The sequence below is a fragment of the Lissotriton vulgaris genome, chromosome 2_1, assembly GCF_964263255.1.
Source record: "Lissotriton vulgaris chromosome 2_1, aLisVul1.2, whole genome shotgun sequence".
NCBI classification, from domain to species: domain Eukaryota; kingdom Metazoa; phylum Chordata; class Amphibia; order Caudata; family Salamandridae; genus Lissotriton; species Lissotriton vulgaris.
The window spans coordinates 944,158,736-944,177,368 of NC_141687.1; the positions used below are offsets into that span (position 1 = coordinate 944,158,736).

Here is an 18,633-nt window from a genome sequence, read left to right on the forward strand (position 1 = left end):
GCGACATGACGAGCTGTTCCAGTCCGAGGTTGGCAAGGTTGTCTATCAGGGTGGAGGCGTTGCTGTCGTTTTTGTTCTCCAGATGGAAGTTCAGGTCTCAGAGGAGGATGTAGTTGGTGGAGGTCAGTGAGTACGTGCTGATGAAGTCGGCGATGGTGTCGCAGAATTGGTGTCGGGTCCGGATGGTCTGTAGATGAGGGTGGCTCTTAGGGTGGTCTTGGGGTCCGTGTGGATCTGGAAGTGCATGTGTTCGGCGGTGCTGGGTGTCGTCGGTGTTGGGATGGCTATTGCGATGTCTGGGGAGGAGGCTTCGTTCATCCAGGTCTCGGTCAGAAAAGCGACATCTGGAGATGCGGTGTTGAGTAGGTCCCAGAGCTCGACGGCGTGTTTGCGTGCGGAGCGGGTGTTAATCCGGATGCAACGGAGCTGGTTGTGTTTTTTGTCGTGGCTGGTTTCTCTGCGTCTTCGATGCAGGAGAAGCTGCAGTTCTGGCATGCAAAGGGAGCGTGGGTGCGCTTCGGGGTAGCCCGGTAGCTGGTGGGGGTTCGGCCTTGGTTGAGAGCGATGAGGGTGCTGGCGTCGTATCGGAGGCAGTCATCACGGGTGGTGCAGGGGCCAGGGGTTCTGGCGCTGGCCGCGGTCCAGGCACAGACGGGCTTGCCTTCGGCACATCTTCGGCGCACTAGCGGCGCGTCCGCTCAGCGGCCACCATTTTATGGGGAGGTGGGAGGGAGGAGCAGCTGGGAGGCAGGAGGCGGGTGGCAGGGGCGTGCGAATGGGCGGGGCTGCAGGGGCAGCAGCGGCAGGAACTGCAGCGGGGAGCAGGGAACCGAGAGGGAAAAGAGCACCAAGGAGCAGCAGGCAACCGGGCACAGGGGCACTCAAGCCCTGGCGGTGCTGCAGCGGGGGAGCGACGTACCATGCAAAGTTAAGGGTCCCTTAAATGTTACATGGTAAAATAGACAGAATTTCCAAACCCAGAGTTCAGCAGCTCTAGCCGCTAGGCCACATTATTTTATTTCCCAATTTATGTATGAAGGTTACCCATACATGGTATTGCTGTGTATTGAGCACATTCTCTGTTAAAATGACTATGGGAAGTAAAAACCCAGCAGCAACTAATACTGGAAGGTTCACTTGGAGCCTTGCTTGGCAATTTTTGCAAATGTCTGTTTTAAAGCAGGACTTCAGGAGACAGTTAAGCAGCTGTGCACTGGTAAACAAGCAGGGCTAATCATTTTCAATATTACTAAAACAGACCAGGACTTTTGCAATCTGCCCAAAAACGGCTTGTGACCCATCAGTGGGTCTCCACCAACAGTTTGGGAAACACTGGTTCTAAGTCCTCCCCTCAGGATTTGAGGATCAACAGGAACGAGAGTGTCAAATCTGCACTTAACATTGGAAGCAAAGTTCTGAAACTGCTGGAAGGAGTAAGACTCGACCCTGGAGCTAATAGTATGCAAAGCATCTGTAAAATAGTTAGCATATCACCTTCTGATTTTTGGAAGTATGTATTTAGGTCAGCAACTTGCCCCTTGATGTGTCTGCTGAGTTATGACCGTTTTAAATCTAGCAGAGGTCTCTTCATTTATTTGGTAATAGGGCAGCAACATGCTGCAGCACTGGGATCCCGAATGAGTGATGGGAATTAAAATCAAGATGGCATTAAATAGTATCCTTCAAAGTATAGCCAAATAAAATAGTTATCTGGCAGAAGTCATGCACGTAAAAGCCAAGCTAGCACATCCTTTATATGGATTACGTTAGACTGGTGAAGGCGACTGCTGCAGGTCAGGGACACAGGATGCTGCCTCCACTCCAGCCTAGGCGAGGAGTAGTGACTTCTGCTGCAATCGCTGTGGGATACCAGCCTGAGAACTAGAGTGCACGACTGAGACATTGCATTGACCAAGGGCTAAAGTGGGTGTGAAGTGGCAAGACCAGTGAACATCTGCGTAGCATATTTCAAAAGGTTGTACGACGGTACAACACTGCTAAAAAAAATGTGAGGAAAAGGCATGTGATGTATTTAGCACACATGTTTTTACCACGAATATGCATTTACATTGCATGCCAATACCATGCATTGTTTTTAGATTTAAAAACAATGCATTTGGGGGGCGGGGGCGGGACCCCCCCCCCCTCCTAAACTTACCTTAAATGCGTGGAATTGGCAAGTGTTGTAAATGCATAATCGCAGTAAAAATATGCGTGTTAAAATTGTGAGGCAAAGGCCGCCCCAGGCCCCACTCTTCGGACCACTGAACTCTATAACCCCATGAGGGACTCTTTACGCTGATGACCATTTGGCTTGAAGTGCACCGATGGGATAGACAACTGCATTGTGGAGACAGATGGAGGACTACTGGTCAAGCAGGTCCTGATGTGGTTCCTGCCGCTCAATGCTGGCAGTACAAAAGGGGGTGGTGATGGACAGAGCATCTGAATCAATCAAACACTCCCACCCAGTAAAAAGATCTGGGTTTAATCCATTACCGTTCTTTAGCCCACTCTGCCACCCCAGTTCAGACATGGCTATATGCAAATCAGTCTGACCCTATGCCTCATGGGAACAGTCCAGTCCGAACTGCCAAGCCATGTCTTTCCTCGACCGGAAACAAGCTTCCGAGGACCGGTTTCTGGCATTCCAGCCGTCTTCAGCCAGGCTTGCTTGAATCCAGTGGCAAAGTGAGCAAGGGACTCACGTCTGAGCATACCCTGCCACACTTATGGCGGCCAAAAGCGGTACAAAAGGGGCTGGTGATGGACGGAGCATCTGAATCAATCAAACACCCACACCCAGTCAAAAGATCTGGGTTTAATAGTATCCTTCAAAGTATAGCCAAATAAAATAGTTATCAGGCAGAAGTCATGCACTTAAAAGCCAAGCTAGCACATCCTTTATATGGATTACGTTAGACTGGTGAAGGAGACTGCTGCAGGTCAGGGACACAGGATGCTGCCTCCACTCCAGCCTAGGCGAGGGTTAGTGACTTCTGCTGCAATCGCTGTCGGATGCCAGCCTGAGAACCAGAGTGCACGACTGAGGCATTGCATTGACCAAGGGCTAAAGTGGGTGTGAAGTGGCAAGACCAGTGAACATCTGCGTAGCATATTTCAAAACACTGCTAAATACATCACATGCCTTTTCCTCGCATTTTTATAGCACACATGTTTTTACCACGAATATGCATTTACATTGCATGCCAATACCATGCATTGTTTTTAGATTTAAAAACAATGCATTTGGGGGGCGGGGGCGGGACCCCCCCCCCCCCTCCTAAACTTACCTTAAATGCGTGGAATTGGCAAGTGTTGTAAATGCATAATCGCAGTAAAAATATGCGTGTTAAAATTGTGAGGCAAAGGCCGCCCCAGGCCCCACTCTTCGGACCACTGAACTCTATAACCCCATGAGGGACTCTTTACGCTGATGACCATTTGGCTTGAAGTGCACCGATGGGATAGACAACTGCATTGTGGAGACAGATGGAGGACTACTGGTCAAGCAGGTCCTGATGCGGTACCTGCCGCTCAGGGCTGGCAGACAGAGGACTGGACACTACTCCCGCACAATGGAGGCCCTCTGTCCAGTGCTGCGTCTGGCATGGACTACTGCACAATAATGGCTGATGGCGGTGGGGAAAGTGAGGGAGTAGCATGAAACCTGCCGGAAGAGAATGAATTACTTCCTCAAATGCATACTTGGAAGGCCATGAGCAAACTTGGATGTGATGACGGAGGACGATATTCAGGTCTCCGGCATTTTGGCGGCATCAGAATAGACTAAATACTACAAGCGGGGTGGCAGTGGCGTTCTGGGACTCCATCAGTAGCCTTCTAGCTCAGTTTCTTGGTACATCTCTTTAAGACATTTAATGTAGTCTTTCATGCCTTTCTTTAACAAGACCCTGTTCACCTGAACATCTCTGTGGCGCTGGGATGCCAATGGCAACATACCCCACCGGTCACTGTATCTGGATACTTGGGGGGTGGGGGGGGGGGGGTTTAGAGTCTGGTGTACAGGGTAGTCCACCAAGAACGTGGACCTGTAGTGCTAAATAACAAATGTTTTTAAGGTAACAATAGGCTGAAGAGTAACATTACCTGTCACTTTAATCATTCAGTTAAATTTGAGTCACTTTACACGTTTTAGATAGAATCCGAACTGTGCATCTATTTATCAGGTTTCCAACTTCGCTTTTTCATTTTAGGTTTCTTTTGGACTTTCGAACCCACTTTTGTTGGAGCTTTTTCCTGTGATGACATCTCCTGTGACGTAGCAGGGGTCACATCTCAGGGGATGTTACTTTCTAGAAGGCTTCGCGCTAACTAAACCTTAGACCAGGCGCTGTGGAAAAAATCCCAAGTGGAGTCCTTTAGTCCGCCTCCCTGCCCTTAAAGACAGACTAAGCTACTCATGCTGGAGCCCTAATAAACTGCACGTGTGCCTGTAATGTTTCTCACAATTCTTTGACTCGAAGCAGACTTTCTGAAGGAAAGAGAATATATTGAGACATCAGCCAATAGGACCAGAGGACAACTCTCTCAATGATGCTTGAAAATAAGATTAGGATCTCAGACCTACAATCACGCATTGGAGTATTCATGACCCACCTTGTTTCTGTCGGGGGCTGACAACCGCAGAGGTCGGCGAGGGGGCAGAGGACACACCGGGGACCGGGGAGCCATCGTTGCTCTTTGGAAATGGAGTAAGGGGGCTTGTGTCTTCTTTTGAGGAGCTCTCTGTGGTTTCATCGGTTGAAGGGCTAGCCACGGCTTCATTCGGGGTGCTCGAGGGAGCTTTCGGGGGGGTTACAGGCACTTCTGTGTGACTTGCAGTTCCTTCTGCAGAGCTTGGAGGCTTCTGTGATGAGCTCTGAGCCTCCTGCTGTGGTCTTGCAGTCTCCTCTCCATCCAGTCGGAGCATGGTTTTCTCCCCCGCTGGTGGGATCCCAGTTGCATCCCCTTTACCCTGAGATGTTAGGTCTTCTTTCTGGGGTATCTCGGCAGCTGAAAAACAGAAGAGAACTGGTCAGTCTTCCCTTCCGGCGTGCACTCTAGTGAAGACACCATTCAAGCAAAGCTCCACGCTACACGCAACTCCATACACTTACACACAACGAAGCAGGCATCCATGATGTGCCATCCACAGGCTTCAGATTTAACATCTTTAAATTACTTCTGTAAACTCCCCAGATAATAAAGCTCTAAGCATTTCACATTACGCACTTCTCAGGCCTGCACCACTTTGCTAGCTTCTGGCAAGCAACTAACCTTCTCCAGACACTATTCCCTGTCTCAATTAATAAAAGCAGAGTTGACCTGTCTGTCTTGTGCTTGAGAATTTCAGAAAAAAATATAGGTACAGTATATAATCTATTTCGAAAAATATTTATTCTAAAACTTTAGATCAAATGTAAAAACACGCCCGACGGCCAATGGGGTCAGAAGGGAGGAGAGAGAAATTAAACTAGTATTGACAAAAGGAACAGGTCTTGCCTTTTGGCTGGTAATGCAGACCTATTGGCTTTGCCTGTGCTTTTTGCAGCTGGTATGCAGCATTGGTGTGGAAAAGCAAACTAGCATCGGCAAAATCAACATGTCTTACCTATGCGTGAGCTATTGGCAAGGTAATTTAGCTATGTTGTACACTATTGTGGCTGCTGTTCAGCATGGTAAAAAAGTGGTGTAGGGCTAGATTAGAGTGCAGTAGATTGGGAGAGAATGGAACGAGGTGGTTTGGGCTAGAGTGGGACAGATTGGAGTGCGGAAGTGGTCGACTTTGTAAGGCAGATTAATTTGGGGTGGCATTGGGTAGACTGGAGTGGAGTAGATTGGAGTGAGATAGAGTGTAGTGGGGTAGATTAGGGTGGGGTGAAGTGAGGTAGATTGGGTGGATGAGAGTAGGGTAGATTGTAGAGGGGTGGGGTACATTGGAGCAGAGTAGATTGGGAAAGAAATAGATTGGAGTAGGGTAGATCAGGGTGGATTGAGGTGGAGTGGGGCAGATTTGAATAGTGTGCGGAATTGTAGTGGAGTTTAGTAGAGTGGAGTGTGGTAGATTAGAGTGGAGTGTGATGGAGTGTGGTAGAGTAGACTGGGGTAGATTGTAGCAAAGTGGAGGGGGTTACAGTGGAGTGGGCTAGGGTATAGTGGCATGTCGTGCCGTAGAATGTCAGAGTGAAGGGGCGTAGAATAGAATGGAACGTTGTAGAGTGGTGTGGCATAGTGTAGTGTGGAGTAGGCATGGTGTGGTAGCACACGGCCATTACCATACATTTTCAATTTAAATGACTATTACATTTGCACTAAAATTCGGTTTTACTACACACGCTAATGTGTGCAAGTCACCACCTAGAGTATTGATTGATTTACAAATATTTGTTTTCGCTTGGTTTCAAAATTACAAAAAAATGTGCTTCATTTGTACTAATTCTGACATATTCTTAATCAGCAGAGTTCAATTTTTTATGTGCTAGAAAAAAAAATCCTACACCCTCTCCTCTCACATGGGTAATCATCAGGATTTTCACATACATTCTCCCTTTGAAGTCAGAGAAAGAAAAGTAAACATCAAGCTCCCTCCCAAGACAGCTTGACACTTGACCTCTGTCTTTGAATACGCAGCAAATGTGACAAGATAAGAACAAGATTTAAAGGCCTGTTTACAGAAAGCGAGTTTGTGGAAGAATACAGTATACAAGGTTTGGGCAACTGAGGGAGAAACTCAAGCTGGACAGCCTAAAACAAATAAAGGCAGCAAATAGAAAGCCAGATAATGCGAGTTATAAACCACAAAGCCAATGGTCAGCAATGAACAGAATGCATTCCTAGGTCAGCTTTCTGAAAGTCCCCAAGATGCCTTTAGTAAACCAGACACAGGCGTTGACCTAAAAAGAACAACGGTAATAAGGGTGGGATCGGGAACATGGTGGGTTAGTGAAAAGCAATAAATAAAATAAGTGTTGAAAAAATGCCAGAATCAGAAGGAAGGAACAGACAAGCTTGGCGAGGTGATGGTAGCACAAAGACAGTGGGGGCGAGGATGTCAGGAAGAACATATAATATACTGGTTGAAGTAAGAAACACACACCTTCCATGAAGTGCTAAAAGCAAAAGAAAGAAACAAGCACTGTCAAACCGAATGTCTATTCTTACTGACTAAATTTACAAATGCCTTGGTCCAAAAAATGTGTACAAAGACAACACAATGATGCAGCCGCTGTGCCTGCGTCATTTTCGTGTGCATGCGTGATGAGGTATACATGCACCACCATACGTTTAAAGTGACTGTACAAAAGATGCCTAGATGTACACGATTCTCTATCACTGGCAGTGAATGATTAAACAGGATTTTAAAAAGAAAAACCCATAACCATTCAAACGAAAAACTTTCAATGCCACCTTATGCTTTACTGATATCGCACTTGACGTCACAGATTGCATCCTATATGTTAAACAATGGTCACAGCAAATATGGCATCTGCTACAAACTGTGGGATTCCAATAGGGAAAGAATATGGATATGCGAGCCTATCACAGATTCAAGGCAGGCACATAGTAACGATACCAGGGTTCCTCAAATTCTTGCTATGACGCAATCCCATGTATCCTTATGCAGCCCACATTCGACAGGGCTGCGGCACCACTACCTCCATTTCCATTCTCATTATTAAGTTGGCTAGAGTTTATACTCTATTGATATGACGCAGGGGAAGACCCAGCTTCAGACAAGTGCTGCTCATGCCATCCAGTAGTTTAGTCCCAATGACAAGTGCTGATGCGTGCCCAAGATTCATCAGTGCTATCAACCTGCATTTTATGCAGCACAAACTTCGCAAACTGGCACTTTTTTTCTATAAAAAGGACATTGGGCTGCTGCCAATGCCCGGGTAGGACCCCGGTTTCAATATTGCAACTTCGTATACTTGGATATATCCAAAATGCACCTGCATGGCCTACACGGCCTACAAACTCATAGGGACATGTTATTCTATCTGCATCCAGCTTTCCCAAGCCAAGGAACTGGCTTCCCATTGCTTTCAGAGTTGAATCAAGCTTCTACGCCACGCCCTTCGTGCTATTCATTCCACCACAACTTACCATCGAAGGCACTGCACTTATCCTTATGTTTCCATCAGGACATTGAGATCGTCCTACCTCTCGCTTTTGAACATTCCTAGGATTTTGAAATTCACCATTGGAGGTCAAGCCTCGTCTCACCTAGCTCCCTAGGCTTGGAATGCCACTGCCCTGGAATTAGGTACCAGGGCCTGCCATCTTTGAGTCGGGAGAAAAATGGAGGCACTGCCCCTTTGTTTCCTTCACTGAATTGCTGTCCAGCCTTCCATCTGCACGCCAGGAGACCACAACATGTGTAAAACACACATCATATCAACCATATCACATACAACATATCCCACGAAACACAACATAGCCTGGGTCCCCTTCCTAGCCCACATGAAGCCAGTTGCCACACCACCCACCTTTGAGCAGGGGGTGGATGCCCAGGCTGCTTGAAGCCACCCAGGTGGCTCACCCGAGCCCGTACAGACACCACCATTCCAGTCCAGCCGGAGTGCATCCATGCACACCGATGGCAAACCCAGCTAAGACCTCTGACGAGACAGAATGATCTGTTTATAGAAATCCTGAACAGTTTTATCTGCAAAGAACATCGTAAAATTATGTAACACATTAACTCTGAAATCATTCTGTTGAAATTCCAACAATGTTGCTTTGACATCTTTGGACTCAACTTAATATTTTCCTTAAACCGTTAGGAACCCTCCCCCTTCCCGCCCCCGCACAGGATAATAATCTTGTGACAGGTATAAATGTTCAGAAGTGTAACTAAAGTGGACTCATTTCTGAAAATAACTTATTGGAACTGCCGGTGCTACCAGAAACACTAATAGCGTAAGAGGAGATCTCAAGCACCTGTAGGTGAATTATTTGAATTCCCCACACGCACAACACCAGACATTTCTCAGACATGGTACTTCCCTTCAATGCTTCTGCATCCGTACCACTCCAATGGAGCGACTTCTGCGACAATGCATTGCAGGCTTCATTAAAAAGAACTAAAGTGCTACAAAAATGTTGATCCAACCTTTCCAGGTATCTGAGGTGCTTGCAGTTGAGCACCATCTTCCATCATTTTTATCTTGCCCGTCGTATCTTCGATCCCAGTCCTCTCTCTTGCGCTAATGACACCCAGAGTCTTCTCAGACTTCCTATGTACCTCAGTCAAAGTTCTGGCCGTGTGTCTGTGCTCCTGCGCTGTGCATGCAGTCCAACTGCCTCCGGCTCAACAGCAGCAAAACTAAAATCCTGGTCTTCGGATCTTCTACATCCACCTGGTCACATGCTTGGACGCCAGCCGAGCTGGGGACACCATCGTTCAGGTTTACTGTTCCCAATGGTCTTTTGAATCTCAGACAAATCATGTTGCTAAATTTCATCTTGCTTAGGATGCTTAATTCCCTTACTCCCTCCACGCACGTGTAAATTCTTTGATAGTCTGCGTTACTGAAGTCAATGCGGGAGGTTATCTCGGACTTCCGGAGTACTTGCTTCACCAACTACCGGTGTTCAAACATTCGGCTGCTCGGATGGTCTTGGCCGTTCCAGCCACAGCGTCTACTTCTTGTACTCCTAAAGGTTTGCATTGGCTTCCTGTCGAGAAGCACGCCATTTCAAGGCTATGCCCTTTATACCGAAAGCAGTCAACAATTTGGCCCCACTTATTTGAGATTCAAATGTATCCTTATGTTCGGATTCTCTTTTAGCGCTCACCGTTGCTAATCTAACTGAGACCCCCCTATAAACAAGATCCCCTTGGGGGTTGCTCTTTCCCTTAAAGTGCATCCAGATTCTGGAATGGGCTCCCCATTGGTCTTAAGTCTACCATCGACCCTCTCATGTTCAGGAAAAAAGTGCAAACGTACCTGTTCAAACTCTTATTTCTTGCAGACAGCCTGTAATTTCTTCACTCTCCTGTCCCCTCCCCTCTCTCTTTTCGGCTAAAGCGAGTACATCCATTTTTGGGTATTTGTCATTTTCAATAAAATGTATAACATATTACAGAAGCGACGCAACCATTTGCACATTGATGTGGTTCCAGCTCAAAAAGAAGCTGCCTGACCTGACTAGCAAGAGCATGCTCCAGCACAAGCTAATGAGATGTCACAGACACACGTCATCCTTATTCGGCCATGTCACTGAGGCGCAGCTTAGAAAATCCTCACGCCAGAGTGGGCCAATAGACCAGAGTTGAAGGCTAAATTACATTTTGCTATTCGGATGACATTATCTTTGCAGTCTGGCGCCATGTTGTAGCCATTTATGGTGGTGCATTAAAGCAGCTGCCACTAGTGCCCTTAATGTAGCACAAATACAGATTTTGGCATAGAATGTGTAGGGTCTACATAAGGGCACATCAGCATCACTTAGAGACTCTGCAGCCAAAACCGTTGGCGGGAACAACTCAGCACTTCTTAATACCTGGGGCACCTGCTACATTTTTTTTAGCTTCTTTGGATCAACAGATGAGAATCCACAATTTATTTATTTATTTTATTTATTAAGCAACTTGTAGTGCGCAGACTAAACCCGAATATGCAGGTGAGTGCAACACTACCTCAAAATTAGCAACTGGACTTTGAATACTAGGCTGCGCTTGCACGCGGGATAATTCTCCAGGCGAGTTTGGTTCTCACTAGCGCAGTGCACTTTGCGTGTCAATAGGCCACCTTCTCACAAAAAGAAAGATTTAAAAGCCGATCCACATGCTAGAACCAACACTTCTAAACTACTTGCTTTGTTAGGTTTGTGCCATCAGTGCAGTATTCCGTCATTTTTAACTCTTCAGTCAGTCAAGATGAACCATGTATATGCAACCGGTCCGAATATTATAAGATCATAATGGGTTTCCGGAGTAGCGTGCTACTGCCCAAAAAAAAAAAAAAGCGCTTCAACACCCCATCAGGGGTAAAAAGTGCTATATAAATAACACCTTATTTACACTTCTATCCTTCTGAATTTTAATAACTGACTAACATATCCACCACTTTAATTACTTTCATATTTCACTATACTAATTCAACATTAATCCTTTATGGGTCCCGAGTAGCGTGCTACTCGCCGAAAAAGCACTTCGCCGCCTCGTCAGGGGTAGAGAGCGCTATATAAATGCAATTACAATAGAATAAGAAGTTTCCGAGATAAGGGATTTTGTGACACATTAACCCTTTTAGTTGGACTTATGAAGCTATAACTTTGTGAAGATTTCCCTTTTGCAATGATCAGATATTTTGTTTTCAGAATACAACCTTTGTGCTAACGTGTGACACTGCTGTGTAGTCTCCTTTTAGTTTACACTGTTGCACTCAATCCCACCTGACATGTCTCAGAGTAAACCCAGCATAACTACTCCATGTGTGCCCCGGGGGCAGCTTAAAGACATGACAGGACGGTGCCACAAAGAAATTGGAGATTTCCTATTTGGGGAATTCCTAGTAGTGTTTTTAGACTGCAGGAGGCCTGTTTATTTCTGTAAATTGTTTTCGTTGATCGTCCATAAGCACCATTACCAAGCGGTCATAATAATACACCTGCGCCTGATGTGATGACATATATCCCTTGCAGCTGCGGGCTCTTGGAGAGTGCTTACGGAGGGATTAGGGAGTTCTAAACGTTCAAGCTCCCCGTCTGTCTGTGACCCCGAGAAGTAGCCGTATTTCTAGGCTTCACCAGAAAAACAATGCGGCATAGAAAGAACCCCAGATATTCAAGAATATAATACTTTAGCAATGTAACTCCAGTCCTTGATTGTATAAAGAAATGTATGTCTTGCCTCACATCTGAGAAGAGAAGAGAATGGAAGCGCAGACAGCGGTGGCTGCACCCTCGGGGAGGGCCTAACAAACCCATCACCAGCTCCTGAAGGGTGGATACTCGGGGAGAGCCTAATGTTATGTTAGAAGCGCTTGTATAGCGCATGGCTGCCCCAGCAACGGGGTGTCCCAGTGCTTGCGAACGGGTGACCCTGGAAGGCAGTTGCTAGCCAGATGTAAAGACAGCCAGGAAATGTCTGTTTCTAAAAACCCAGGGAGCAGGAGCGCAGCATGAGGACACATGTGCTAGATGGATGAAAACAGCCAGGTTTTGATCTGTTTTCTAAATGCCGAGTAATCTTGTGTGCTGTGCGCCGTGATTGGAATAGTTCCATAGGGCTGGAGCCAGGACAAGAAAGGGTGATGCTCGCAGCCAAGCAACAGCAGAAAGAAGCACTGATGCACACTAATGTGCCCACACACACAAGTTTGAAAAGTGTAGTTGCATAACCTGCAAACACGGCTGCCTGAAAGTATCTCACGTGATATAGAGCAATTTGGCAACTATGGGTCAAGTGCCCTGGACACCGCACAATAGGACTATAAACGTTTTGTCGCATTTTTTCTGCTGAGCGGATATTCCTCATTTCAAGCTTTACTCACGCAAAACCCTTTCACAGATACAGAGTACATTAGGAGCAGCCATTGAGACCTATTTAGAGTTATTAATTCAAATTTCCCCTGGGCCTCAAATTTACTTTATGCGATTTTGCTTAATTTGCACATAATATGCTGGACCAGTGTCCTGTCTTTATTGCCTAGCGTAAAAGTTTCACTTGCGATACCAGATCAATAACATATTGTGTAATTTAGGTCATTGTCCTACATTTTCACCGAAAAATGTAAAGAACTTAAAGGGTGGATATCATTCACGCTCACCTCCAGCTTACTTAGAAATATAGGTGCAACACAGTTTTAGTAAACACTAGAGTGTTGGAAGAATGGAAATTAGACTAAAGGGTTTATATGCTTCATTGCCACCTAGAACCTGCACTCATTGGTCTCCTTGGGCCCCGAATGGCTGACAGGTCTCCTGTGCTAATCACGTGTGCTCCAGCACCAGTCACTTCTGACAGCCAAAGCACTAGACACCTTGTGGCACCAAGAAAAATGCACACTCTGCCAAGCCTCATAAAGTAACTTGTACGAGGCCTGTGCACAGGTCTCTGTCGCAGGAGGTCAGCATTATGACCCTTGGAGTCCACTTTTTAGTCCTGGGTACGAGGGGGTGAGCATATCCAGTCTTCGGGACTCTTCTCAGGTCACTGACACGTGGGCACTCCTCCTTCTGTTCGTCTCAGGTCAACACAGTGTTCTGAAGTGGGTTCCTTGAGGTGCCGCATTTATACACGGCTTGAACTTGTGTTTGACAATGACCCGGAGGATACCCAATGGGTTAAATGCTCCCAGAATTAACCTCACCCATTTTGGACATTTGCAGGATATCAGAAGTCTTCAGCTGCACTAAACTTGTGCTGTGAAGGGTGGGGGTGTGTGAGATAAGGTGTAATTTGGTAATCCTAGTGTCCTACCACATCTAATACAAAAATCTATTTCGAGGCAATCTTTGAATCCGCAAGAAACCTTGAGACAATAGTCTGGTAGAACAAAAGCTGGCCTTTCAGCAGCCAGGCTGTGAATACACAAGAGCGGTAATGGATATCCTCTTTTCACCCCTATGATGTGCACCCTAAGTGTTATATGTTAACCTCGAGCAGACCTGCCACCGTCATGTCAAAAAACAGCGGGCTGTGATTGGAGCCAGACTGGCTAGCTGGAAAAAGAGGGGAGCAGTCCTAGGTGTTACCTGCATCTGCTTGTAGCAGGAGAGGCCTTCTTTGAAGGTAATCCCATTGTAGGCACAGCCAGAGGGCATCCTGTCAAATGAAGGGAAGCACCACTTCACACCCGAGACCCTTTGTCTACTATCTGGGAGTAACAAACACCTGGGTGTACACACACACCTAAAAGGGAGAAATTAGGGGTCAGGTGACACTGGATTCTGGCAGTAAAGCCTTTCAGTTTTTGGCAGGAAAAGTACAACCTTCTATAAATGCCATTTCCCAATCAGTGATATATCAGACTTTACCATTAAGTTGGACTTTAACCCCTTCGATGCGGATGACGGCCCCCAGCCGTCATGCATCACGGTGGGCGTGTGCTGATGACGGCCGTCATGAACCCGCCCACTTCAAAATATGCCGCACAGGCGCAGAATCGTGGCCGCGCCAAAGGGGTTAAATTACTATTAAACAGATAGTTTGACATATTTCCCTAGCTGCTCCCAAACTTAATTTAGGCTTTTTAAATGATATAGTGTAAACCATTATTAGCTTGCCACAATTGAAAAACTACTTTGGAGATTTTTCAGTGCCAGGACATGTAAAACTAAATAAACATAATTAGGGGTGACTTAAAAGTATTAAAAAGGAAGGTTTAGGCCTTGCAAAATGTTTCTTTTGCCAGATATAAATGGCAGTTTTAAACTGCACACGTGGGCTGCAATGGCCGGCCTGAGACATGTTTTATAATGTCACTTCAGTGGGTGGCACAATGAGTGTTGCAGCCCACTCTTGGCATATCATTTGGTGTGCCCCAGTAGAAAGGGCAAATTTCGAATATTAACCCAACCCACTGCGGCTCGAGGCGCAAGTCACACCAAAATACAAATATGGCCACTTCCTCTGTGTATTTATTATTCTAGTCACCCAGCTGTTTGCCCAACCAGTCACTCATCAACCTGTTCAACCCTCTAGTAACTCATTTAGAGATTCCTCATTTAGAGATTCTTTAGATTAAACCAGTGACTTTGGGTGTCAAAGATAGGAGGCAAGCTAGCTCAATCATTTGTGTGACCGGATCATAGCGAGCAAGAGTCCGTAGGAATTTACCATCAGTGTTCAGAACTAAACTGACTTCTACCCAGCATTGCTGCAGATACAACCACCTCCCTTTCCTGGAGATCCCTCTGTGTCATCATCACAAACCAGGAACAGATGATTTCTATAATAAACCCACAAATGCTCCGAAGGATCTGAACTGGACAACGTGCCATCTGCATCATGTGATATCACCAAGCTCCCTGAACCCAGCACATCTACAGCAATATTATGAATAAATGCAAGAGTTTACCACACTGTTCCTTTGTTTCATAGGTATACAAGTCAATGTCCAGCGTGGTAAATCTCTGGACCACCAGAGGAGGCTCTCAAGAACATAAGAGGGCCCTTGAAAACCTTAATGAAGAGAGGTGGAACCAGGGGGGAAAAAGCTCCAGAGAACAAACGAACCAGCCAACTCTTAGTTTAAATTGGTCTAACTTTAATATATTAACATTCATAAATTAAGCATTCTCTCATTCATAAATTAAGCATTCTTTCGAGCACATATAGAACAAAACATATTTGATAACTAAAGTAATATATATTTAGTGTTATTTATTCTCAGTATTTCTCTATTTGACACTTTGTAACACTGTTTTTAACATAGAAATATTGATAAAGGAGAAACTACAAAAAAAAACAATACATGCACAATAAATAAACTTAAGTATTTTCTCAAAGTTGCTCAACCCGACACCCCAGACATACGGAAAAACTATACATACCCTCACACATATCCCTCTCCTACTTCATTCGTTCAAACTGAATCAGATCAAGTAAAACCATTTCTTGTAAAAAAAATACATTAGAACCTGGACAACAGGCAAGATCGAAATACCAAATAATTACAATCAAGTATTATATAATAAAAATATTTTTTGTATTAATGCATATACTGCATGTTGTAGCTCAAAATGTACTACATGTTTTCCATTACATCATCTTCTAAATATATACACATTTCTATCAACATAACTATAATAGATTCTTGTAATGATGGTCTTCTTGAAAACTCCTAGGCTATATGCGTTGGCACGAGGTCTTCTGATTTATATTCAATTTCAATTGTCACGGACGTACGTTTCGGTGTAAAACCCAACCAGCCAGCCATGTTGTTTATTTTACAACATATTGTCTTTTCAGTAACCCTAAGAATTCACACTATCCCTCTCCTCTGCCCCTTAAGCCCCCTCATGCTCTGCTTCTCAAATAATGTATTTTGCCATGATATGCCAGCTCACGCCCCACTCCGTCTTACGGACCAAGCTACACCCCTGCTGGAGGATGACGGATGTCCATATACTTCAATTTCTAAATCTAAATACGGAAAAAAGAAAGCATACGAACACCTACATCAACAGAACAGATGGGGCAAAACAAGGTGCAACCTATCCCAATATATGTTAACAATTTTTTTTTAAGCTATGCTAGGGGAATATATAGAACGCCCCCAACCTCACATCCGCCAACCATCTTGTTGATTATGCCGTTTCGTGCCAAAGCATGACTGCAAAGCATAATATGTGGGCAGCAGAAACAATCTTTGTCCAGAATAAAGAAGCCGCAACCCAGCGAGAATATGAACACTGTCCAGTCTGTAACATGTTACAATGAACCCATTCAATAATCGGTCAAAGATGTCAAAGCCAGAACGAGGACACCGGAGAATACTTCTGGATATAAAGTGTAAGAACATTCTGTCCAGCTGGAACCAACACGGACGCCATTGGACAAGAACTCAAGGATGCACGATTTAACTTCCAATTAGGAATCCACATGAATGACGCTTTCCAGTGAACCACAGCACAGTTAGAGGGAGTGACATAATAAGCAGTTTTATAAGACTGGGATGAAGAGAAGAAACGCTTTTTAAATACATAACTTGTGTTTAATAATAAAGAAAACATTAAAAACGACAGGCATTCGGTGACTGCACATCTCCCGAATGGTCCTCCACCCATGTGTACCCATGTGCATTGCATATGACCACACATGTGGCGTTCCCCACTAAACCATGGTGCACCTAGCTGAACTATTTAAAATGCACTACAGTGAATTTGTAAGAAGACATTCTTTGATAAAATTATGATCTTAGTGGGAATCGACGATATAATGGATGAAATAAAAACACCCATAAATGTATTAACGTCTTTTGAATCCAGGTGTTAAGAAGTCTGAAATGGTGTGACCAGTGGCCGCAAAGGAGCTCTACAAATGAGGGCTCCGTAGTAGCACTCCTTTCAGTTATTTGTTAACAAAAATAATAGATCCATATTGTGTAGCACCCAAATAGGCTATCTAAACAACCAGCTTTGTGAAACTAAGACAACAAGAGCCCCACTGTTCTCTTGAACCCTCTGACTGACCGACACACCTGAAACACCGCCCATTCACACGGACACACATTCACAGCACCCAGCGCTGAATCCTACACCTGCATACTTAATATACATCAGCAAGTCATTCATTCACTGGCACTCGTGAAATCCACATAGAAAGAAATGCACAACATATTGTAGCACATAGATCATGCACACACCAACTTGGCTTGCCACACTACGCCCGAATACCGTACTCCAGCAAACGGCAAACAAATACAAATGTGTATGCCACCTAGAACCTAATGCACACCACACTCTCCCATGTGGATAGAAAATGCACCCATATGACAGAGCAGCACATGAATTCAACATTTAAACAATGCTTTTTAACAACTATCCATGAGCATAACTTACACACAGACACATACTTAAAACGTTGCAAGCACGTCAGGAAATGGAAACAAACTAGTACCAGGTGAAGCAGCAATAAAGTTACATAAGGGCTACATTGATTTTGTAGAAACTGTAGCCGATATGTTGCAGAAAAATATTGTTTTTTTAAAATTCAAGTATATAATGTGAAGATATACAAAATGTGCCAATGCATATCAATTTAACCTCAATTGTGAGTGTGTGAGAAAGGAAACTCATGTGTAGGGAAAAAATACATTACACTAGACTATGAAAAGACATCACTTAAATACAAATCCAGAATGTAAAACATACCAACAAACAGTACCCAGGATAAACAATCACTCTACAAAGTAACATTCTAAAACAAAAAATCATGGGGCAAATTTAAACTAAAATAAATTAAAATATACACAAACATGACAACGAAAAAAAAGAATAAATACACAAATGAGACACAACAAACTGATATACCATCACATTAAAAAGGATGGATAAGAGGGTGTAAGAGGGTGTAACTAAGTGCACTTCACACAGCAGTACTAAGCACTTCGCATTTGCTGAAGGTCTTTCCTCTTCATGATACCTGTAGGACGTGAAACCAGGTCGCGGCCTGTAGGCAGCAGAAGTAGGGAGTACAGGTCATGGCTAAAAAAATATACTTATCTGAAAAAAAACAGAGAAAGATAAATTTGAACTCCTCACATGAGTGCCCCCTGTTCAAATTCAACCTCCTCCTGTCCATCTCACTCCTCCCCAGCTCAACCCACCTTGTTGTGATTCAACTTTAAAAAATCCCACCCCCTCAACCCGCGCCCCTGCCTCCATCCTGCCCTCTGACTTTGTGAAGACCCAACTCTCTCTATATGGCAAAGCTCTGTTGATCGGTTCAATATATAAGTCCACTTCACCTACATACACGTTATGGTTACATTTAAACGACTCAAAACCACTGGAATACCCAGTAGAGTACCCGACTATAATACCCGTCAGGACCTTAAACATGGAAAATGATATCAAGAATGTTGCAACTGGTGACATAACATCTGATGATAACCGCAAGTACAAAATGTCCTGACATATGGTATGTGAACACAGAATAGCAGTCTCCATAGA

At 44.7% G+C, this 18,633-nt stretch overlaps 1 protein-coding gene across 11 annotated transcripts in view; it reads right to left on the reverse strand.

Annotated features, from left to right (window-relative positions):
• MAP7D1 (MAP7 domain containing 1) overlaps positions 1–18,633 on the reverse strand; it is a 268,439-nt gene that overhangs the window by 136,588 nt on the left and 113,218 nt on the right. For all 11 annotated transcript variants that reach the window (XM_086956478.1, XM_086956482.1, XM_086956480.1 and 8 more), the window contains exon 2: positions 4,621–5,016. In XM_086956478.1, the coding sequence (XP_086812604.1) occupies positions 4,621–5,016 (396 nt within the window). The remainder of the gene's footprint in view (positions 1–4,620; positions 5,017–18,633) is intronic.